Below are 22,418 nucleotides of genomic sequence, written 5' to 3' on the forward strand. Positions count from 1 at the left end.
ATTACGCTCACAGATCATCACAAGCACAGATAAACAATACGGCCCATTTTTTTTTAGTAAACTGACTTTACGGCTCTGATTTCTAGCTCTTTTAAACTAAAATCGTTACATTATCTATAGTCATGCAAAACACATTTTGATTATTATCATACGTGCAAATATTAAGAAAATGATCTTCATGCGTTTTACTACTAATTTGACTATTAAATTGAAATAACCATAGATTTACAAGTCTGTACACGATGGAAATAACAAACAAGTAAATATTAGAGCCGGTCACAAAATCCATACTTCTCTTCTTATGAAAATCAGATCTATTAATCTGTGATCAGAACCAAATCAGAAGACTTGAAGCACCTCACTAGTAACCTAGAATTTCAAAATATCTAATGTTATGTCAATTGTCAATGTCAAAATTTGACAAGAATTACAACACCAACCAAGTAATATAATTTCATTGAAAATTTTAATTAATTTTATAATTTATCTTGCCCATGTTGTTTGCAAATAAAAATTAGATGGCATCTTCTCGTATACAGGTACCTTCTTGTGTAAATTGATTTGGCCAAATGTAATTGTATTGCTCGCATCATGACTAGCAAAGATGATAATAATACAGCGACTACGACCTTGCATAAGTTGTGCATACAATGTTAATTATTATTTGTTCAAACAGGCGACAGCTCGCCAATTGTCGAGAACGTTTAAGAAAAAGACGCGATTCGAAATTGGAATAGCAAGTGAACTACCGCTTGCTTACAAGAAATTCTGGCGTGAATGGAAGGTGCTGAAACCTGCAGCCGTACATTTCATACCGCAGGAGGGAAAGTGGAGACGGGATGAGCTGACGGGTGAAACACTGCCAGTGCAGAATGTATCTTTACCTCTGAAACATCCAGCTGAAATACATGAAGGCATATGGGGTGGAGAAGCTGTCATAAAAGGTTAGAAAATAATTAACTTTCAGCATCGATGTAAATCGTTAGATGGGCCCCTCCATATTAAATAATGCACAATTTTATGTCATTACCCAAAGACGTGCACGCACATCTTATCTTAGTACGTAACAAGCACATGCTGTGAGTGGACGTGGACTTGAAAAAAATATTTACTGTTTTTTCTTATTATAATTACGCCTTCATGTTCATTTTGGAAGTGTGAAAACACAGCCACAACAGGAATAAAGAGAAATGTGTTTCGAGTGACGACATACTCAATGTGCGACACAAAAAACCAATGACAATGACAATTCTGCGACACTTTGAGGCCCATCTAATGATCTATGATTGATGCTTTTTAGTATATTATAAATTTAAGCTTATATTTGATGATATTTTGCTGAAGATGTACATAAAGTTAAAGGCTATTATCTCAAGCCATTGCACTATTTTTAGCAATTCAGTTCTTAACCTTATCTTATGTATTATTTACTTATTTAAGTATTGTAATCCTAGTGTATATAGCCGAGTCCTTATTCTAGTTAACTAAAAGATTAGGATTATTATAGGTAATATATATTAATTTATTTACCTATCTATTAATATTACACTGATTTAAAAATTCTTTTAAAATTGGGGAAGTAGTTTCAATATTATATTTAGCGAGTAACATATCAAGGCTATATTTGATCCATGTGTTCCTACAAGAACAGCAACAACATTGGTGAAACTGCAGAGTTCTGCTAGTTGCTAGTATTCAAATAAGACAGTAGAAAACAAACATCTTTATTAATTCATATGTTTATTCAACAGGTTTTCAAAAAAGAGATCCCCAACGTCGTAGGGTCCCGCATTACTGGGTGCCTGTTCTCAAGAGGACTGTTGTAAAATCTGAAGTCCTAAATACACATCTGTCCGTCACAGTAACTGATAGAACAATTAAACTTATCAATGATCACTATGGTTTTGACCATTACTTGCTCAAGACACCCGCTTGCGACCTAATATCAATGCTAGCATTAAAATTGAAAAAGCAAATACTTACGGAACTGATGAATGGATGCCCGAGATATATGCACGACCCAGCAAAGCAGAAGACTGTGTATGAGGAGTATAAAACATATTTGACCTCTGTAAGTATTCTCAATATTGAAAGTTAATTCACAATAAAAAATAATAGTTATTTCAGTTTATAATGAGTTAGGGATTAATATTTCATTTATATTACATATTTTGTTGTTTTAATTGTTGATATAGTATGCATCAAACTAGAGTGGACTAGAACGCAATAACATCTCTACAGCTATACTATCTGCACAGTTTGCTGTGTTGCAACTTTAGAGCGGACTAGAAGCTTGGTACATAATATACCAATAATATGCAATCAATTTAATTCCAATTGTGCAGCTTTATAAAAAGTTATGTAAAAAATATGTTCAGTAAGTATTGTAAAATTTTCAGTATACACCTGAAGAAATTGAGTGGTATGGGCTAACATGGTATGAAGCCCTCAGTAAAGTGGCCAAGTTGAAGGAGGCTGCCAATAGACCAGTTCCTTTAAAAAATATCTATAGAAAAAATCTAGTAGAAAAATTGAAGGCTGCTGAAATGGAGAACGAAAAGAGTGCTACTGATGATATAGCGTAAGAATTTGTTCACTTTAGGAAATGATGGGAAAGGAGATGGTCTAAAATTGTATGGAGCCCAGGATCAGTCATTGTACCCTGGCAGAAATAAAAGAAAATATTTTTTTTTTAACTATTTTTGATTATATAAATTTACTTTAATTCTTTCCAAATAATATTCATTCTCCCCCAAGAAATACAACACTAATATGGGTAATTATGGCAGATTGATGACGTTTTCAATGCAGTAGTCGATTTGATGTTTGCTGTGAAATGTCATGTCATAGTTGCTTATGGGCGCCATCTTGATATAACTCAAAAACTTGGGTTTTAATTAAGAAAAATAAAAAGAGTGGACCCAAAATGGACCATCTCCTTTAATGTATATTTCCTCCTTCCACCTATTTCAGTCATTATGTTCTCTGGTGACACTACAGCTGATGATAGGTTGTTAAAACAATTGTTTCCTACTAGATCAGATGAAACGAGTGCCCCAATAGTTCAGAGTCAGGAACAAACCTCGGAGTTCAGTCATAAACATTTTTTTTCATAAACTTTACAAATTAATTATACAAATAAATATTTATCATTACCATCCCATTTTTGGTTCACTATTGAGGACGAGTTGCGTCTCAGAATGAGAGGGGTTAGGCTAATAGTCCATCACAGTGGCCCAATGTGGATTGGCAGGCTTCACATGTAGAGACTTAAAGAAAATTCTTTTCAAGAAAAGGGGAGTGATATGCAACTTGTATGCCATATTTAATTGATGTTTAATTATTACAATAATATGTAATTTTTGTTTCAGCACAACAACTTCTTGGTTGTCAAAGATGAATCCATTCGGTAAGAAGGATGAAGCTTAGTGTGTTGTGTAGAAATGTTTTATTTAAAATTGTTGTGTTATAGACGAAATGTATCTTTGAAAATGAATAGAAATATAGATATTGCTGCCTATTTATACTTTTTATTTTGTCTAGTATTTTTAACCTACTTCAAAAAAAGAAGGAGGCACAGTCTTTAGACCGATCAATAGAACGGACATAGGTATGATGTTATTTTTCACTTTTTAACCGACTTCAAAGAAAGGAGGAGGTTCTCAATTTGAGTGTTTTCTTTTTAAAGTAATGCATCTAGTCTGTAAATTTTTTTTGTTAAAAAGATTTTACTTGATATATAAAAACTAAACCTTTAAATGATTAGACCTGGCTGGTGAACACAAATAGGTAGTCTCTACAAATTGTCAAACTTCATTTTTAAAGAATTTCTATTTTTTCAATACAAACTTTTAAATTTTACACTTGAATTAAAAATGAAACAATACCATTTTACAGAATTTCTATGAACTCATGTTATGTTACTGTTTCTCTATATACCTAGTCTAATATAGACATATATCATCAATCATCATAATAAGTATGCATAAGAATTTGACATGAACTATAGCAGCATTTTTTTTTCTATAAGTTAGTCTTTGACTACAATCTCACGTGATGGTAAGTGATGATGCAATCTAAGTAACTTGTTAGGAGGGGGACAAAATCCACACTTCTTTCGGTTTCTACACACCATACCGGAACGCTAAATCGCTTGGCGGTACGTCTTTGTCGCTAGGGTGGTAACAAGCCATGGCCGAAGCCTCCCACCATACAGTTTTGGAATGAAATTTCAGTAAGGGTAATGTACCTACTATATACACAATATAATTTCATGTGCATCTGTATTATGAAATTAAACAACAAATTAATGACAGATATTTATTAACACATTGCTTATAAGACTAATTTGTAGGATTTAATTACAATATACAATATTCATATAAAATTGTCAGCTACATGATTAGTTCAGACAACAAAGTACTATGTAGAAGTTGATTAAGTAATTTTTTTTATCTAAATTGTCAAAATTCATGCCTAAATAATACTAGAGGTAAAAAATACTTATGTATCAAAATATAGTGATCGATACAAAAATAAATATCAACAATATTATTTAATAAACATTTGTTTTTGTTATTGCAAAAATAACCAATACTTACTGTTAAAACATTAAAATATGTCAAAACTGATTTATTAGGTAGTAAAAAACAATATCGGTTGTGTCTTCCTCAGATTGCGTCAACTCATAAACATTTTGTTTTTCATCAATAAATCAATTTTAGCCATATTATATATACATACAGTTTAGCAATAAAACGAATTTTATGCTGGTTAAATTGTTTAATGTTTACCACAAAATATATTATTATGAGATTTTTAAATTATAGAATCTTTTAGCTATCAAGTCCTAATATAAATCTGCAGTATAAAATTTAATCAACACAATTTAACATTCCAAATATAGTATAATTTTATGAACACACAGATCTGCATTGTCAAAGGGTAGCGTCCACAATGAATTTGCCACTGGCCTCAGATGATATACTTACTCAATTCGATTTGAATAGTTTGAATTTACTGAAACGCTTAAATGTTAATCAAGAAAAACTGATTCATTATTGTAAATATAAATAGGACGAATTCCGGTTGTTTTTAACATTTACTGACGCATGTTGAACCGCTAATAACAATTTTACAAATCACAATGGCAAGAGCCGTACTCGATACATCTTTGTACGATAATATAACTCTAATAACAACTTTTATCTACTAATAACTTTTAAAAAATAAAAATATCAAAGCGATAGCACGATTAGGCTTAAGTAGAGGCATTTGTTGAGTTCCACACCACATCTGAAAAATAATATAAATATTCTTGTCAGTGCAATAGTTTAACCTTAATAGCTCCACAATCAAGGTTAAAATCCATGGGGTTTACGCTATAACCCGCCCATTGGGATATTCTTATTCCCAGCTCTAGCCATGGTGCACTCGATGGGCGCAAGATGCAATGTTGTTTGACGATTTTCGCTTTTAATTATATTGCTCGCCAGCAAAAACAAAAGTCTCACCTGATGGTAAATAAAAAACCATCACATATAAGAGGAGAGTTACAAAGGCAAATAACAATGTGTCTGTAATTACACCGGCAAGTATGCCCTTTAGATCGGAACACAGCAATGCTGCTTAAAGGCAGAAATAAGCATGGCGGTAGTACTTAACATTCATCATCGTCTATTTCTGTAAGAGGGGTATTAGTTAGTGGTCACCAACCAGCGCGCCGCCGTACGCGGATGGCGTGAGCAAACGGCGTAATAATAGTAAGGAGAAGACTACCTTACCAAAACTAAGGCATTAAAAGTCTAGTCAATAAAATGTAGAAAATCAATGAAAAAAAAAAGTGTGTCAGCTCCGTCGCACTAATGGAGTTTACTCTTTTCAATAGCAACGCCTGAAAAGTGAAAGGTGCGCAACCGAGGTGCAGCGCTGCGTACGCGCCCGCCAACAGCGTGCACGTGCGTGCGGACGCGCTAGGCATGTGCACGCTATGGCGGCTACGTACGGTGAAAGGTGCGCAGAATAGGTTGCGCACAAAAAACGTACCGAGGGGTATAAATGAAAAATCGGTTGTTAAGGAGTAAACTCCAATAAGTTATGAAATGACATGCGTTACGTTTTTTGTGCGCAACCTATTCTGCGCACCTTTCACCGTGCGCTGTGCCGCCAACAACTTGCACATCGCACCCATGTGCACACTGTAGGCGGGTGCGCACGCCGCGGCCTGCTGCACCTCGGTTGCGCACCTTTCACTTATAAGGCGCGAGTATTGAGACGTGCTTCGAGCTAACTTTTTGTTTTTTTTAACATACACACTTTTTTTTGTTGGTAAACAGTGCACATCGAGTAGGGCTTTAGTAATACTTATGTTAAAGAAGACTAAATGTATAGAATTGTAAAATAACTAATAGACTTTATAATATACTTCACATTATATATTTTACTCTTACAATGATATAATCATTAAACAAACAAGCCCAATAACATATAGTATATAGGTATAGTCGCCTATACAGCATACCCTATGTACGTCTCAATACACTCACAGCTAAATTAGAAAGTTGCGCACTAAAGGTGCGCACCAAAAACGTGACACTTTTTTGTTAGTTCAGTTGGTTTTACCCCTCGGATTTTTCTCATACCGGGCGCCTTATATATAAAAAATCGATTCTTAAGGAGTAAACTCCAATAGAACGAGACGGTCTGTCGTGTACCTAAGTGATGGCGCACTCGATGGGCGCCAGGTGCGGCAAGTGGTCCGCCAGCAGGCCGGCCACGGCGCGCGCCAGGTACGTCATGGTGCCGTAGCTGCCGCTGGGCGCCGAGTCGTACAGGTGCTGGCACACGCCGGCCGCGCCGCCGCACACCAGCGCGCCGCCGCACGCGCCCGCCGCGCAGCACAGCGTCGCGTCGCCGTTGCACCGCATCTGTGCCACATTCATAAAATATATAAAAATTGAAACAATAAAAAGTCAACATAAAGGAAAATTCAGAATAAGTATAAAACAGTCACAACTGAGAAGAATTTATTTTAATAACAATAATATATTAATAGTAAATAAAAGGTCATGAAAAATCAAGCCAAGTTACCTGGTCTTCCAAGAATATCTGATTAGCCTTCTGCACCAAGTGTTCAACAGTGATCATCCCGCCGAGCTGGTCCACCGCCTTGTACTCCACGATGAGGGTCAGCACCATGAGAGCCTCCACCACCAGCTGTCTGTACTCCGGCTGAGGGATCGAGTTGAGAACTGTCTCGACTGCCAATGCGAATTTCAACTCTCCAGACGTCATCTCTTGGGTCAAATTTTGTTGCAACACTTTTCCCTGGATCACCAGCCCTTGACACTGAAACGATATTGATGGAGAAATAAAATATTTTTTTTTCTTAAAAGCACATCAATTATTCTGTCAAAACCAAACCTTTTCCAAAACTCCCCACACGCGTGGATAGAAGTCTCTGGGGACGCGGTTCAGAGCGCCGTCGAGCCTCCTTCGCCGCAGCCACTGACCTTGGCGATCCGGTTCCGCTATGGGCGCTGTTAACATCAGGAATATTTAATATTTCATTTTTATCACTTTTGCCTAATTGTACTCATTAGTAGACTCATGAGCTTCGAAGACACTAGACAATAGCCCTCAGAGATAAACGATGAGGTCCGTAATCTGTTGATCATGATCTGGAGTGAGTTTACGCTATTTTACACTCGCCGACGAACTTTTCGCCTATAACGTCTTATTTGGACTTTGTTCAGAGGATGCCAAAATTAAAATATCACTAACATCGAAGATGGCATTGAAACGAATGATGTCACAACGATGTAACTTTATAGGAAGCAGGGCAGTTATTATATAAAACTCACCTTCATCTATAGTGCCCTGGAGTCCTTGACCTTCTAAGACTATTTGAGATTTTTTCGTATACCGAGTCGACTTGTTGCTCACGATAGATATATTTCCACGGCCAGCTGCAAAATGTTAAGTGTAATGTATAAAATTGTATGAAAATAATATTATGGAGTTGGACTGTGGTAGCTTTGGAAGGTAGCAAGTTTGTAGGGTCCAAATCTTTAATATCGCGAGGCGTATCAAACCCATAGCTTCATGGCACCCTTACGCTTGAGTCTCGGAAAGTATCATCTCTAATAATGTTTTTGGAATTTTGAAGGGTAGCCGTGAAGCTATGTTGTAAAATAAACATAGGGTACACAAGAACAAATTCAGGGAAAAAACGTAATCATGTAATTGTATTAAGGGGCTTTCTATAAACAAGTCGCACGTTAAGGGGATAAAAAGGGTTTAGTAGAATAATAGGAGAGGAAGAGACATGAATTTCGTGATTTCATTAGTGTTTTATTTGTTGCTTGGGCACTCAAAATGCCCGCATGTTTTGCATGCTTTGCTATTCACGAAACTATGTCCTCAATTGAAGGATTTAAAATTGCGAAACACTTGAGATCACACACATACATAGGGGAGAGGGGGAAGTCACGGCATTACTTCAAGAAAAGGGGCGAGTCACAATAGAGTGACCAATTCCAAAAAAAACATGAAGTTCTTTTAAAGTGCTTGTGACGTTTTTAACTCTTAACAAACATGGGGTCACATTCGACATCACAAAAGCATAATCCACACAACGAACAACTCGCCTTTATTATATTTTTCTTTTATACCGAAAAATATAGAATGTGCTGAAAAGAAATGGTCGCTTGAGTTGATACTAGATATTGTTAACTAAAGTAATCTAATAAAATATTTAATTAATTTAATAATTTTATTTTATAGTAGACCCTCTGCGTAGTTTCCTTTACGTGGGAGTACAGGGATAAAATATAGTAATATACACCTTAGCTTTCCACTGGTGAAATAATTTTTTAAATCGCTGAAGTAGTTTTGAAGCTTACCTTTTCCCTCGGTTAAGATCTTAGGGGTGTGTCTTAAATTTCTGTAGATATATATCATTATGCTTGTAGATTAGACACTTCAATTTTGTGTAATCTTTTACTTTAAAAAAATTATCAAAAAATAAGATATCTCGAAGAGGGGACGAGGGGACGGTGGGGAAATTATTGTGTAATATTTGAATTACCACTGTTGATAGCAAACTCCTTGCCGCTAAGTATGTGATGGAGCAAGTTCTTCATCTCGAAAGGAGAAAGGTTCAACAAATGTTCCGACGCCTCTTCGCCGTCGCAGGACAATGTGCGGGACAACTCTGTTGCCATTACCTGAAAATAAAAGAAAGTTTGATCTCCCGTAACTGAGACAGGCCTAATAACACTTCATATAATGTAATCTCTCAATGGTTTAAGCAATAAACAGAGAAGTAAATAGAGAGACAGAAAGCACCCATCGCATTCCCTCGATAATGGGTACAATGGCATGAACTTTGTAGAAAAGACAAGGCAATTGTTTCAGGCACAAAATGGTCTGGACAAGTTACACTTACAATAAATTAGACGTGTATACTTAATGATAATTATAAAATGACTCTTGTCTCTTTTACCTGAATAATAAGTCCGACTCTAAGCCTCAACATCTCCAAGAACAGCTGCGGTTCGGTGCGTATGAACATGGCGAGATACACCAGCAGCTCCTGAGTCAACATGGCTGTACTCTCGTCGTCTCCATAGGCCTGAAAAATTGTTTGATCTATCATTAACAACTCATATGTTGGGCACTGTTGAGCACGGTTAGGCCAATATTTCGCCACGCTGGCTCAATACAGATTGGCCGGTTTTACGTACGAAGAGAATTAGGAAAATTCTCTGATATGCAGATTTCCTCACTATGTTTTTCTTTTACCATTTGAGACACGTGATATTTCATTTCTTAAAATGCGCATAACTGAAATGTTGGAGGTGCATGCCCTGTTTCAAAATTTGCCTTTGCCTTTTGAATCAAAGACATGTCATGGCATTGCAAGGCAGGTCATATCCACTGGGTGTCATTGATCTATACTAATATATAAAGGTGAAGAGTTGAACGCGCTAATATGGAAATATCTGACGGATTCAAAATGTGAACAACTATTTAATCATTTTTGTTTTGTTTTTGTTTTGCAGATCAACCGGCTATGGTTAGTAAATTTTTTTATTATTGGTTAGTTACAACCGAATCTTACTTACCGCCAGAACATAACCCGTTAAGAAAATACAAATAAACAAACAACGCTCGAGAGATCGACATGTAAAACATAATGACTTCAATTACCTTTTTACAATCATTTCCGTGATTTTCACGACGAAAAGACTGCATGCAAGGAAATACAAATATTAAAATATATTATTCACTATTAATAAAAAAAATGTCTGAGTGGCATAATACGTTGTGAACAATATATATATAAATTTTTACATTTCTCTACTCAATTGTCAGTCATTCACGTATTAATATGAAGGAGTTGCAGCATAATACTTTCTGCAAACATTACACAGACTAATATCAGAATAGACGATGCGAGACAATCAGCGTTAAATTTTAATAGAAATTTTTATAAAGTATCTAGAAAATAGAATGAATTTTTTTTATAGATCTATAACATAAGTAACAATAGGTAGAGTTTTCAATAAAAGCTTGGCTTTTTCCGTAACATCTAATCTTAAAACAGCTATCATGCTTCAATTATAAATAAATAAATAAATATACTTAAACAATACACATCACTATCTAGCCCCAAAGTAAGCATACAGAGTAGCTTGTGTTATGGGTGCTAAGATAGTTGATATTATAATATTCATATACATTTATATACTACATATAAATACTTATATAATGTATAAATACACACAGACACTGGAAAACACCCATGCTCATCACACAAATATTTTCCAGTTGTGGGAATCGAACCCACGGCCGTGGATGCAGAAAGCAGGGTCACTACCCACTGCGCCACGCGGCCGTCAAACACAAAACCTTGACAAATTATATACCTAAACCTCACTCATAATTCACCTACCCGTATAATTGAGAACCACCATTATGCTGGCTCCACATTAGTGCCGTGAATTCACGACCGAATTCTCGCCATTAATTCACGGGATTCTCACAATAGTTTGAAACCTACTATAATAACATTGTTTGCTGTGCATTTGGATGTGTATGCAAACAATGGGCGGGCCACATAGTTCGAAGACGTTGGGGTCTCAAGGTGCTAGGAAAAGCAACCTCGCACCGGAAAGCGCAGCGACTGTCGAACCGCCCACTAGTTGGACCGAGGACATCAAGCGGGCTGCAGGGATTCATTGCTGGCAGCTCAAGACCGTTTTGTTTGGAAGTCCACGCACGATCGGCTGTTAATGATGATGATAGGTTCAATCAACCACTCACCACATGTATCAACTGCCTCAACTCATTCTCTGGTAGCGGCGCAGTGATGGTGTGCTCGTTGTTGGGCGGCATGCCCACGGTGATCTGTTTCTGCCTCACCAGTAGATCTGTGACAGCCTTGGCCAGGTCTTCCACACGCTTGCCCAGCATGCCTGCCGTGTGCCTCACCAGGCCCCACAGCTTTTGAGTGCATGCTTTCTCGTATAGAGCCTTGAGCAAGTCCTTTACCGTCACAGGCTTACCGTTTTCCAACATGCCTGTTGAGATAATAAAAACAAGTATTGTTTTTTAGTAAACAAGCATTAAGTTTACATATTTTGTCAAACGCTCCGTTTGTTAATGTGACGTCATGAAACAGTTAAATATAGACCATCATGAACAGTTATTTAAACGGGTACATACCACGATAAAACGACGAGATTTTTATTGTCGATATTTCGACCCAGTTGCATGGATCGTGGTCACGACGGGACTGAAGTTGCGAGATGAGAAGTGAAGTCAGCTGTTAGGGGCAGAATCGATCTACCCTCTTTCTTGTTCTTTTTCTTTTTTCAACGACCTCGCGTTTTTGGCTGTTTAGGCAAACCACACTCACGACATCGCTTTTGTTATTATGCGTATCGCGGCGCCCTCTTGGTTTGCACAATTCTACCACCGGGTTCTACTCGCTGGCTAGTTTGAAACCATCTTCCCGATTGAAATTTTTGTATTTTCGAATTTCAATGGCTTCTCGAACTACTCGGGGTATATAGTGGCGGTCCGTGGAAATAATGCTTGGATTATGGATCTCAATCCAATGTTTAGTTCCCGGTTGTAGAATGTGATCAACTATCGCAGACTTTTGCGGGTCGTTGTTTTTTATCGCTCTTATATGTTACACGGGTTGCTATGGGCCTCTTCACTTCTCATCTCGCAACTTCAGTCCCGTCGCGACCACGATCCATGCAACTGGGTCGAAATATCGACAATAAAAATCTTGTCGTTTTATCGTGGTATGTACCCGTTTAAATAACATTCATAATGAACAACCACGAAATAAGTTTAAAATCATCATGAACAGCCTTTTGACTAACTACAACTACTCAATATAGTCAATATGTCAACGCATATTCAACTTTCAGTATAAGAGGAATAAGGTTAGGTTACCACGCTGTCCACCACGCTGGCCCAATGCGGTTTGGCAGACTTCAAACACGCAGAAAATTAAGAAAATTCTCTGATATGCAGGTTTCCTCACGATGTTTTTCCTTCACTTCACGTGATATTTAATTTCTTAAAATGCAGAAAAGTTGGAGGTTGGAGAAATCGGAGGCAGAGCTTATCCACTGGGCTAGTAATGTCTTACCGGTAGCGAATTCCAGTCCGTGTGTATCCACCAAGTACTGCAGTATGTCGCCTTGCTCGTCGAGATTCTCGGTCTCTCGCAGCATCGCTATGAGTTCGTCGGTCTCCTGCTCCGCGTACGCGATGCTCTGGCTCTCGGATATCGTTCGGTTTCGTAATGGCGGGTTCTTCACTACAGCTGTATTATAAAACGATAAAAAAATTACAAATATATTTTAAAAAGCCCAGGTTTATTAAAATAACAATTACCTGTAATGAAAAAGACGTTACTTTCTTAATATAATAATTATGATGTAATGTTATAAGTTTGGTTAATATTAAATTGCTTAATTTGTGGACGGTCCCTTTTGTACTAAAAGGGACCGTCTACAAATTAAGTTTCATGTTAGGATGACATTTCATGTGATGCTGAAGGCTCGAGACTGTTGTCTTTCGTATGTCCAGCAGTGGATATCCATCGGCTGATAATGATGATGATGATAATGATGGTGATGACATTGTGTGACAAGTGGTGAGCAAATGAACAAAGGTTTGGTGTTAGACGTCACATTTGTAAACACTTAGACCGTCGTATATTTGTGACGTAATGCATAGATGGCCCCTAGACATAGGCGTCCACAGATCCGTATCGTACGTATACGACGCATCGCATCAAACGGATTTTAACAATAGCGATAGATGCTATCACTGGACACCTAACATAAATAGACTTAATTCTAATTATAGGTGTATAACAGAAAAAAGATAATGTATGTTTATAACCTTCTGTTTTTTGCGGAGGTGGGGTTACTTCTTTACTTATTTCGATTGTCGGAGTCACTACACCCAAACTTGTCGTTGATGTGCCCCTAAAACAAATCATACATTGCATTTATGTTGCAGCAATCGGGTTGAATAGGCCAGCTAATAAAACAGCTAGGGCGTTTATTGAACCACGGCATACAATTAAATGTGTAGTACAAGAGTCAATCGAACTAGTCACTCAACATTTAACATCCTGACTTATCAAAAGTCTGCACTTTGAAGATGACAGACATTCTACCTTTCTGTGTGTTATATACCGCGCTAGTTTCACCATCTGTAACCAGACCAGTTATTAGTCCAATACAAGAAACCCCTTAGCAATATTAAAAATTACCTCAAGCTAATTCACAACCTAGCGAAAACAAAATTTAATTTTTGAAAATATTTAAACATCTTGTTTAATTCTGTTTCGTAGGTATGAAATCATTAAACTTTGACCCACTTTAGGCTAAAGTTATCTCAAAGGGACCGACGAGCTACATAGCGGCATCGCGGTGAATAGGTAGGAGGAGATTACAATCGTAATTCCTTGAATTGTACTTTTTTTTAAATAACACTAATGGATAATATACATTGAGTACATTATGTTGTGTTTTGGTTTAATACGAAGAAAACTTCAGTGTATACTACAATGACAGCCTACATAAATAAGGAAGTTCAAGTTGCAATAATTATTTACTTAGCCCATAGTAGATTGTCATTATTTATATAATTAATGCCCAATTTATTCGTTGCTCTAAGACATATTATATGTATATAAATCAATACTGATATCTACATATATAACTTACTTGGTGATAGCTTTTTTCTTAGTTATTTCAGGCGATGGACTACGTCCGTAAGTTGGATCCATTTCGAGCCACGACGCTTTCTTTTCCAAGTGAGGACCAACATTTTCGCCTTCCATTCCCAAGGTTTCAGCTTTAAAAGAAACATATATTTTTAAATAATAATATATTATATCAGTTATAGGCTAGTTAATACTTTTTTAAAAAGGGTGTTAAATTATTCAGTATCGTTCTTCTAATTTTTTTACTATTAGACACATTTTAATTTTTAAATATAAGCTGACAGGACAGATATAAGCATGTCACTTGTACGTGCTTCTTCATAAATAACTCTGCTACCCTTACGTACGTGTAAGTCAGTAAATCAAGATAGTAAAATATGAAAAATCCGAAAAAAATACTAATTGGTTCAAACCTAATCATATTTGTTTAAGACAATAATTAGGTGGTTTATTTGCGTTTTATCCATTAATTGCGGGACACCCTGTATATTGCAGTCAGTATATAGTAAATGACTTACAGTCAACATTAATAGACCTCGTCTTCTTGATAGCCCCCCGCACGGACATGCGTCGCCGCAACATGCGCGAGTTCCGGGCGACGGTGGGGCGGGAGAGGAAGCTGAATTTGTTGCTGAACGACTTCAGGAGATGATCCTCCAAGTAGCTGTGCACTTGCGGGTTTAACTCTGAAATAAGGTCATCGTTATCAACAAGCCATATTCGGCTCACTGTTAAGCACGAGTCCCCTCTCAGAATGAGAGGGATTAGGCCTTTTTAGAACTTTTCTCAGATTCTCAGGTTTTACACACAATTCACGATTTTTTTCCTTCATCGTTTGAGACATTTAATTTCTCAAATTACAAAAGATACCAAGTGTATTTCCGGTGTTTAAAGGTGTTTTTTTTTTAAAACAGCCTACAAAACAGACAGACATTTTATTCTATTGGGCTTGTAGTATCATCATCATCAGTATTATTAGCAGTCCTTAAAAAAACCATAAGCTGGTCGTTGCTGCTGGAATGGTTTTTGTAAAGACTTTCAAACACCACAGACTTGAGCCGCCTGCATTCAGCGACTGTCTGCAACACTATACCTTGGGACTTGACTACAATTAGCCTGATGGAAAGCAATGATGAGCGCGCGAGTCTAAGATGAAGCGCGCTTGCCTAGATGATGCTTATTCACTCTTGCCTTGAAGGTGCACAAATTGTACGTGTCAGGAAACACAGACGCCGGAAGGGCATTCCATATCTTAGCCGTTCTTATCCATCGAACTATGGATAATATAACAGCTCTTCAAACTATGTGCCGCGTCCATTGCAATATCAGTTTATGTAGTCGTACCAAATGCTGCATAAAAAAATCTATTTCTCTGTCATACGCGAATAAGATTTAAGCATTAAAAAAATGTGGAAATGATGGTTATTACGATTTATAATATCATACCGAACTAGACTTTCCTTTCATATTGGTTCCCACTAGAGAAAACAGCAATTTAACACACGTTTAACCACATCTAGACACATAAGCAACTACCCTGGATTAAGCTACTTATGGAGGACTTCAGAGTCTATGTACATACTTTCCCCCAGAACTTGTTTTTTTTTAATTATACGTGTCTATTCAAGAACATATTGTTACAAAAAAACTTACTGTCTGGATAACCATCTTCCTGACTGCCCAGAAAACTCAAATTGGTTATAGCTGATGTGCTCAAAAAATCACCAAGATTGCCCAAGGTCACTCTCGTGCCGTTAATGTAACCAGATTTTAGTTTCTTCATAGTAGTTATCATTGCCATGGGGATTTTTCCTTGATCTGAAATTGTGCGACGTTAAAACCCATCAAGCCTTTCATTTATAAGCCAAAAAGCAATTGAGCAAAAAAAAAAACAAACACAAGCCACAATGATTGTTATAATATAATAATAATAATTAGTTACTATGGATTTGAATGCTACTAGTTACTATGGATGCTATTCGAATAATAAGTTATTATATACGAATATATTTGTAATTGAAGACTTTGGCGCTATACTTATAAAAAATATTTACTTTCAAGTCAAAGATTTTATGAAAATAAATATTGTATAATTAGTTGTTTTTAGCAAATTATTTTTTTGGAATAAACCAACTAATTTTTCGCTTTTCTCGACGAACCAGTAAAATAATAATCGCTATTAAATATAATATAGTGAAAGGTCAGAATATTATATATAATATACTGACCTTTTTTAAAATATAATAGGTAAAAATTAGTAAGCATTAATTTCGAGTAGCAATTTTTACAAAGTTTCCTATACTGATCATTTATTTCAGGATATTGTACAGTTATCAATTTATTTATTGGCAGCACATTTTGAAAATGAAGTTTAATTTTGGCCTAAGTAATTCCGGTATTAGATGGTTTAATGTATAACATTTGTTTCCTAGCAATTTAGACAGAAGTGTGCAATAAGTTTCGACCAAAACAGCAATGAACAACCTCGTACTTTATAATCGTAATAGTTACGTTACACACATACACGTTAAGTTATTTAGAACTATTGTATCTATCAGAGCTTCACTTCAGAGAACAATCCTATAAAATCTTATACATTGAGACATAAGTGAATCCTTAGATGCCTGTAATTTCACTGGTAAACAGCAATGCAGCTTGGAGGCAAAACTTGAACGAACTCTATTAAGAACTAAATGACTCGGCTGGTTATTGCTTATTGGTCTGGACAATTACCTAAAAGGTATTGTGTAGCTAACAAAGTGATGGTCGGTCTGCCCAACATTTGCTTCCAACTCATGCCGAGGAACGCGACGTTCGCTGTGAATGTACTCGCGAGCAAAGCCGGGTCGCGCGTCATGTAGTACTCCTCATAGTCGAAATTCTATTCATGCAGGGAAATAATATGGATCAAAAATTACAAGTTAGTAAGGTCATTTGGATGTTAGTATGGGATATAGATGACCAAAATGTATGGAAACACTACAGTAACGCAAAAATTATACCAGTGGTTCTTAAATTGGTCTCTGAACGCTCCAATTCAACTGCACAGCATATAAGTTTTAAACTTTTTTTCTTACAATTAAAGAAAATTTTGGGTGAGCCCTTGGGAGATTTTCTACATCCCATCATCTATCTGCTAACAGCAGTTTACAAACTATCTCTCAGAAAGTTGATCAGTGGTTTAGCAACCATCCCACATCCAATACCTTCAGTATAGTAGTATGCAATGAACTGCCTCATTGGTCCCGTGGTTAGCTGGTTCAGCTACGGACAATGAGGTCCAGGGTTCGAATCCCGGGTCAGGCCAACAAAAACAAATTGGGATTTTTCTTACAAGGAAAATCTTAATAGCAGCCTGGAGTTGGGAAGTTGGCGGTGTTAGTACACCCCCGTGCCTCGGAGAGCACGTAAAGCCGTCGGTCCTGCGCCTGATCTCTCACCGGTCGTGTCGGTCTGCCGTCCCATCGGATTTCGAGAGTGAGGGAAGAGAGAGTGCACCTGTGCTTGCGCATACACTTGTGCACTATAATATCTCCTGCGTACATGGTTAATCTCACCATGAGATTAGCCGCCGTGACCGAAAAAAAAAAAAAAGTCGGTCGGGAGCATATTATGCAATGAACTGCCATATACTGCCTTGCAGTACCTTGGCTGTCTGGTTTAGATATGGACAATGAGGTTCAGGGTTCGAATCTTAATAGCAGCCTGGAGTTGGGAAGGTGACCGTGCCTCGAGCACGTAAAGTCGTCGGTCCTTCGCCTTATCTCTCACCGGTTGTGTCGTTCTTTCGTCCCATCGGACTATGAGAGTGAGGGAAAAAAGAGTGCACCGTACGTACATGGTTAATCTCACCATGAGATTGGCATGACGGCCAAAAACAAATAAAGAAGAAAAAACATTTTGGGCGGGAGCATATATGCAGTGAACTGTACTTAAATAGATATACTGGAAATGGCAGTCAGTACTAGACACGTAGTAGACGCTTGGCTAAAACTATCATCACCTCTATTTATTATCATATCTATTTACATTAGAATACACACATTTAGTTACACACACACTAAGCTGCACACAGTTACAGTACAGTAGGGGCAAAGCAAGCAAAGTATTGCAGCAGTTGCAACTATACCTAAATACATCTGATTCAAAGTCAATATAATGAGCGGCCTCCCAAGAAGATTTTGCCATGATGATTTCAAGAAATAGATCTCAGCTTTTAGCATATCAATCATCAGTTCATAGTCAGAAGCAATGTAGAAACGTTTCATATCAGAAAACTATTGAACCAAACAGAACAAGCTTTTAATGTAAAATTAAATAATCTAAATATATAGTAATTAAATTAATTAATAAATAATAATTAAAAATGAGAGATAGCAAAATGCAATTATCATAAGTAGATTACACTTAAAATGGAGCTATATTTGCTTCATTCAGATCAGACATAGAAAAAAAAGTGTTGTGAATACAGAGTGTAGCTTATTATCATTACGTAAGTACAAATAAAGCAGACAATTAAAAAATACAACATATAATGTTAAAATTTTGAATATACTAACATGTTAAATAGCAGAATAATTTACAGAATTTCATATTAACAATAAATAATAAACTTTAAACGAACAGACTATGCTAACTTATTCACATAATATCTTTAAATAAATTAAATTGCATTTATATTTTATGTTCAAACATACCTGTGGTGTGAACGCAAATATGCGTTCATTTAGTGAGTATAACTTGCTAGTACTAAGAATGCCCACGTCGCGAGACTTTCTTCCAGATAAACCAAGCTTCTTGTTTCGACCTGTTAAAGACAAACATTTAATAGCTTAAAGTTAGTCAAAAACATGTAATTTAAAATGAAATTTGGAAGAGTAAAGTTTTTGGGCTCAATGTGCAGTAAATCAAAAATAATCCAGGCAAAAAAAAGATACAATTAATGTCATTAATATTAGCCTGATATTATGTGTACATTTTAATTGATATTACATTATATACTTTTATCAATCACAAATTACTTAGTTAACTAGTGAAGTTATATAAATTCATCTTTTTTGTAATAAATTCTCTAGAGTACTCTGAAATTAGAAGGAAAGTTACCCATATCAAATCAAATCAAATCAAAAATCATTTATTTCAAGTAGGCTGTTTACAAGCACTTTTGACACGTCAGTTGACTATTTGTAAAGATTCTACCACCGGTTCCCATATTACAACTGCCTATGAGAGTACGTGAAATTATTAATTGTAGTTTTTCCTGTATGAGCTTTTTAGTGGGCCATCAAAAATAGGTATATTGTTGATAAAGTTGACAAATAAACATCATCATCTCCTTTACCTTACCCCACGTATGAATATATTACCTAGATATGTATAAAGATGACTTAATACTCTAGCTGGTTGCACTTCTATAGGTGCAACTTCACTGATTGTTTGCACATGGAGATCATGTTCCAGCAACTTGTCCCTTATCTCATTGTCTTCAGCCAAAATTACTATCTGTACAACAACATCAGGCTTCTTTTCTGAACACAACCTTCTGTTCAGTGGATCCAATTCTCCGACTGCCAAAAATCCCTTGAAAATATTGAAGGAATTTTTACTAAATAGTAGGCTAGATAAAATTATTGTATAATAGTGATAATGTTATACCACATCTGGATGAAATTGCATTTATTTATGAATAAGAATGAAAGTAATGCCCTCCAAGTCATGACAACATATAGACCATTTGCTGAATGTTTTTTTCAATAACAGACAGCAAAGAAAAAACACAAATAAAAAAAAAAGAATAACAATGCTATTATATATAAATCTAAGCTATAATTCAATTTAATTATATGTTTAACACTTTTTGAAACTACTGTAAATTGTCAGACCAGGATAAAAAGCATTATAAATAGTTATCTAAAATTTATTTTCCTTCCAAATCCATTGAAAAGTATATATTCTAGAAAATATGTTGTTTTTGTACCTCTTGCAATAATTTCCCGAGGATGTATAAAGATTGGCCCCAGATGAATGGACATCTTCCAAGTGGTATGCGTTCTTGGCTACCAGGTTCTGCCTGTTCCTGGTAGGCCTTGTCACCAGGCACTGCATATAATTCAGGAACTAATTTTATCCCATCGTCTTTCCTAATCATGATTTTTTCAAGTCTCTGCATATAATCAGTAACATTATTCTTATCCCCTTGGAAGCAGTAATCTAGTATGAGGTAGCTGAAGAATAAAGGCCATTCGCATTCTATATTCTCAAACATTCGTAGCTCCCATGGTTCATAGTATAATCTATTGGGGTCTTCTCGTGGTGTTTTGTGTCCATCTCTCAAGAATCTCTTGCAACCATATTTCCCTTGAAGCTTTGAGACTATGGTATCCCTTGTTTTAGTTATTAATTGAGGATCGTCAACAGCAAACGCTGGGTAACTAATAATTGACAGTAAGCCGGAATCCAATTCCTTGCTATTTGACTCTCTTGGCAGCATTGACTGTAACACAGCTTGGCATTTTTGTGCTTCGTCTGCCAACACATGAATAACGCTGGAAGGTCCTCCACGGGCACCAAAAAGATCAAGTTCGTTCATAGCTTCAAGAGCCGCTTTAGCCATGCCAATAGAACTGGCATTAAGCTCAGGTAAACCATGATTGGTTTTGTCACCTCTTTCCCAAATACCATAATCAGGTGTGCAATATGCAGACTCAATATAAAAAACTAAATTTTGGATGAATGCAACTTCATCTAAAGAAAATACTATTTGCAAACCAGATGCAGTCATCTGTGCGAGGATGAGAAGGTAAAGTGAAATGGCATCAATTTGGAGGTGACCCCATTCACTGTCCTTAACAACAGTTTGGCCAGTTCTGGAAGAATACTTGGCATGAAGGGAATCCAATGGATGTTGTGTGCTCTTGAATTTTTCCACCTTATCTTTTTGTTGCATCATTGCCATTAAGAGTCCTGTAAATAACAATGTAATGCTTATTAATAACAATGTAAATTATATTACTCATAAATGCAATGTGCCATAGTATAGAAACTATACTTAAGCTCAACACAGTATAAAGCACAGTGGAATAGACTGGATAATGACTCTACAATTGCAAGTGAATAATACATTTTCCAGATCAGTTTTATTTTTAAGAAAATTATATTGTCCTCATGAATTCAGGTTTTAATAACCTTTGAGGGAATTCTCAAATTCCTGGGATATAAGTATTCACATAATATTACTTTTGAATTAAAATTTTTTATTGGTTAAATTTAAAAGTGTACTTAATTAAACAAACTCATTGATAAAAACATTTTTCAATAAGATAGTATCATTTATTTCTATATCAGCTAGTTTAATTTTGATTAAAAATTAACACAACTATTTACTGAAGTGACAATATTCATGATTGTGGTTGAAGCAATTGCAGTGAAATTTATAACTTAAGTAAAAAAAAAGTTTCAATAATAAATAAAAGTTTATTTTATCATTTTCATTTGCAAATTAAGTCTTATAATTTAAAATTACTAATTTTTACTTTATGATGCTTAAAAAATATAATACTTCAAACCTCTCATAAGCTTTACGCAGCTCTGTTCCAACTCATATGTTTTGGCACGATCTTCATCCTGATCAGCGATTTTTTTGAATGCCATGGATAGACCCCATACTGCCAAGATACAGTAAAGATTGTCTCTGATCCATGCATGATCATTCTGAGAACTGGCTGGAAATAAGCCTGTCACAGGCTGCTGGTGATCCAAAATTAACTTGTGGACCACTCTTTGATAATAATCTAGACGTACGCCCGAATTACTTCGGGTCCTCATTTTTGTTCAATTGCGCACTCGGTTTTGTTGGCAACCTACAAAATAACTTTTAAAATGTTCTACACAACACAGGAAAACATTTTAGTTTATAATTTATTAATTTTCATTATCACTACAATCTTAATTATTTAGAATAAATTCTAAAAAATATTTATCAAATAAAATTACATTATTTTTCAATTTTCATGTCATTTGAAAGTCGTGTCTGTCAGTGTCAACTGACAGCTGTCATTGCTTCATTTGACGTTTGTGGTCATTATGGTCATTGTCAAATTGTTTGTGATTGAATAATTTGTGATCACTATTTGAAAAAAATTCTTGGGCTTAA

General features: G+C 36.0%; 2 protein-coding genes across 5 annotated transcripts; one reads left to right on the forward strand and one right to left on the reverse strand.

Moving 5' to 3' along the window:
* The first annotated feature begins 379 nt into the window (after positions 1-379).
* On the forward strand, positions 380-3,520 carry LOC112054498 (39S ribosomal protein L28, mitochondrial). The gene is made up of 5 exons (XM_024094298.2): positions 380-539; positions 677-944; positions 1,752-2,071; positions 2,400-2,581; positions 3,372-3,520. Exons 1-5 carry the CDS (start codon positions 519-521, stop codon positions 3,427-3,429), a joined length of 849 nt encoding a protein of 282 aa, XP_023950066.2. The 5' UTR covers positions 380-518; the 3' UTR covers positions 3,430-3,520.
* A 786-nt stretch (positions 3,521-4,306) lies between these two features.
* On the reverse strand, positions 4,307-22,305 carry LOC112054505 (probable phosphorylase b kinase regulatory subunit alpha). 4 transcript variants are annotated; one of them, XM_052881965.1, is made up of 19 exons: positions 21,832-22,305; positions 20,244-21,229; positions 19,633-19,846; positions 18,964-19,073; positions 17,000-17,147; positions 15,920-16,084; positions 14,785-14,952; positions 14,268-14,397; positions 13,435-13,520; positions 12,674-12,850; positions 11,329-11,585; positions 9,506-9,634; positions 9,089-9,227; positions 8,649-8,690; positions 7,863-7,967; positions 7,423-7,538; positions 7,090-7,347; positions 6,714-6,926; positions 4,307-5,295 (listed from the first exon to the last, which is right to left on the reverse strand). In XM_052881965.1, the coding sequence occupies exons 1-18, from the start codon at positions 22,088-22,090 to the stop codon at positions 6,714-6,716; spliced, it is 3,702 nt and encodes a 1,233-aa protein (XP_052737925.1). In that variant the 5' UTR covers positions 22,091-22,305; the 3' UTR covers positions 4,307-5,295. The 4 variants fall into 4 exon arrangements, with proteins under 4 accessions (XP_052737925.1, XP_052737926.1, XP_052737928.1 ...); XM_052881966.1 differs by lacking the exon at positions 17,000-17,147 and adding an exon at positions 18,396-18,543; XM_052881968.1 differs by lacking the exons at positions 8,649-8,690; positions 17,000-17,147 and adding an exon at positions 18,396-18,543.
* Between the last annotated feature and the right edge of the window lie 113 nt (positions 22,306-22,418).

Source organism: Bicyclus anynana, chromosome 6 (genome assembly GCF_947172395.1).
Source record: "Bicyclus anynana chromosome 6, ilBicAnyn1.1, whole genome shotgun sequence".
NCBI lineage: Eukaryota > Metazoa > Arthropoda > Insecta > Lepidoptera > Nymphalidae > Bicyclus > Bicyclus anynana.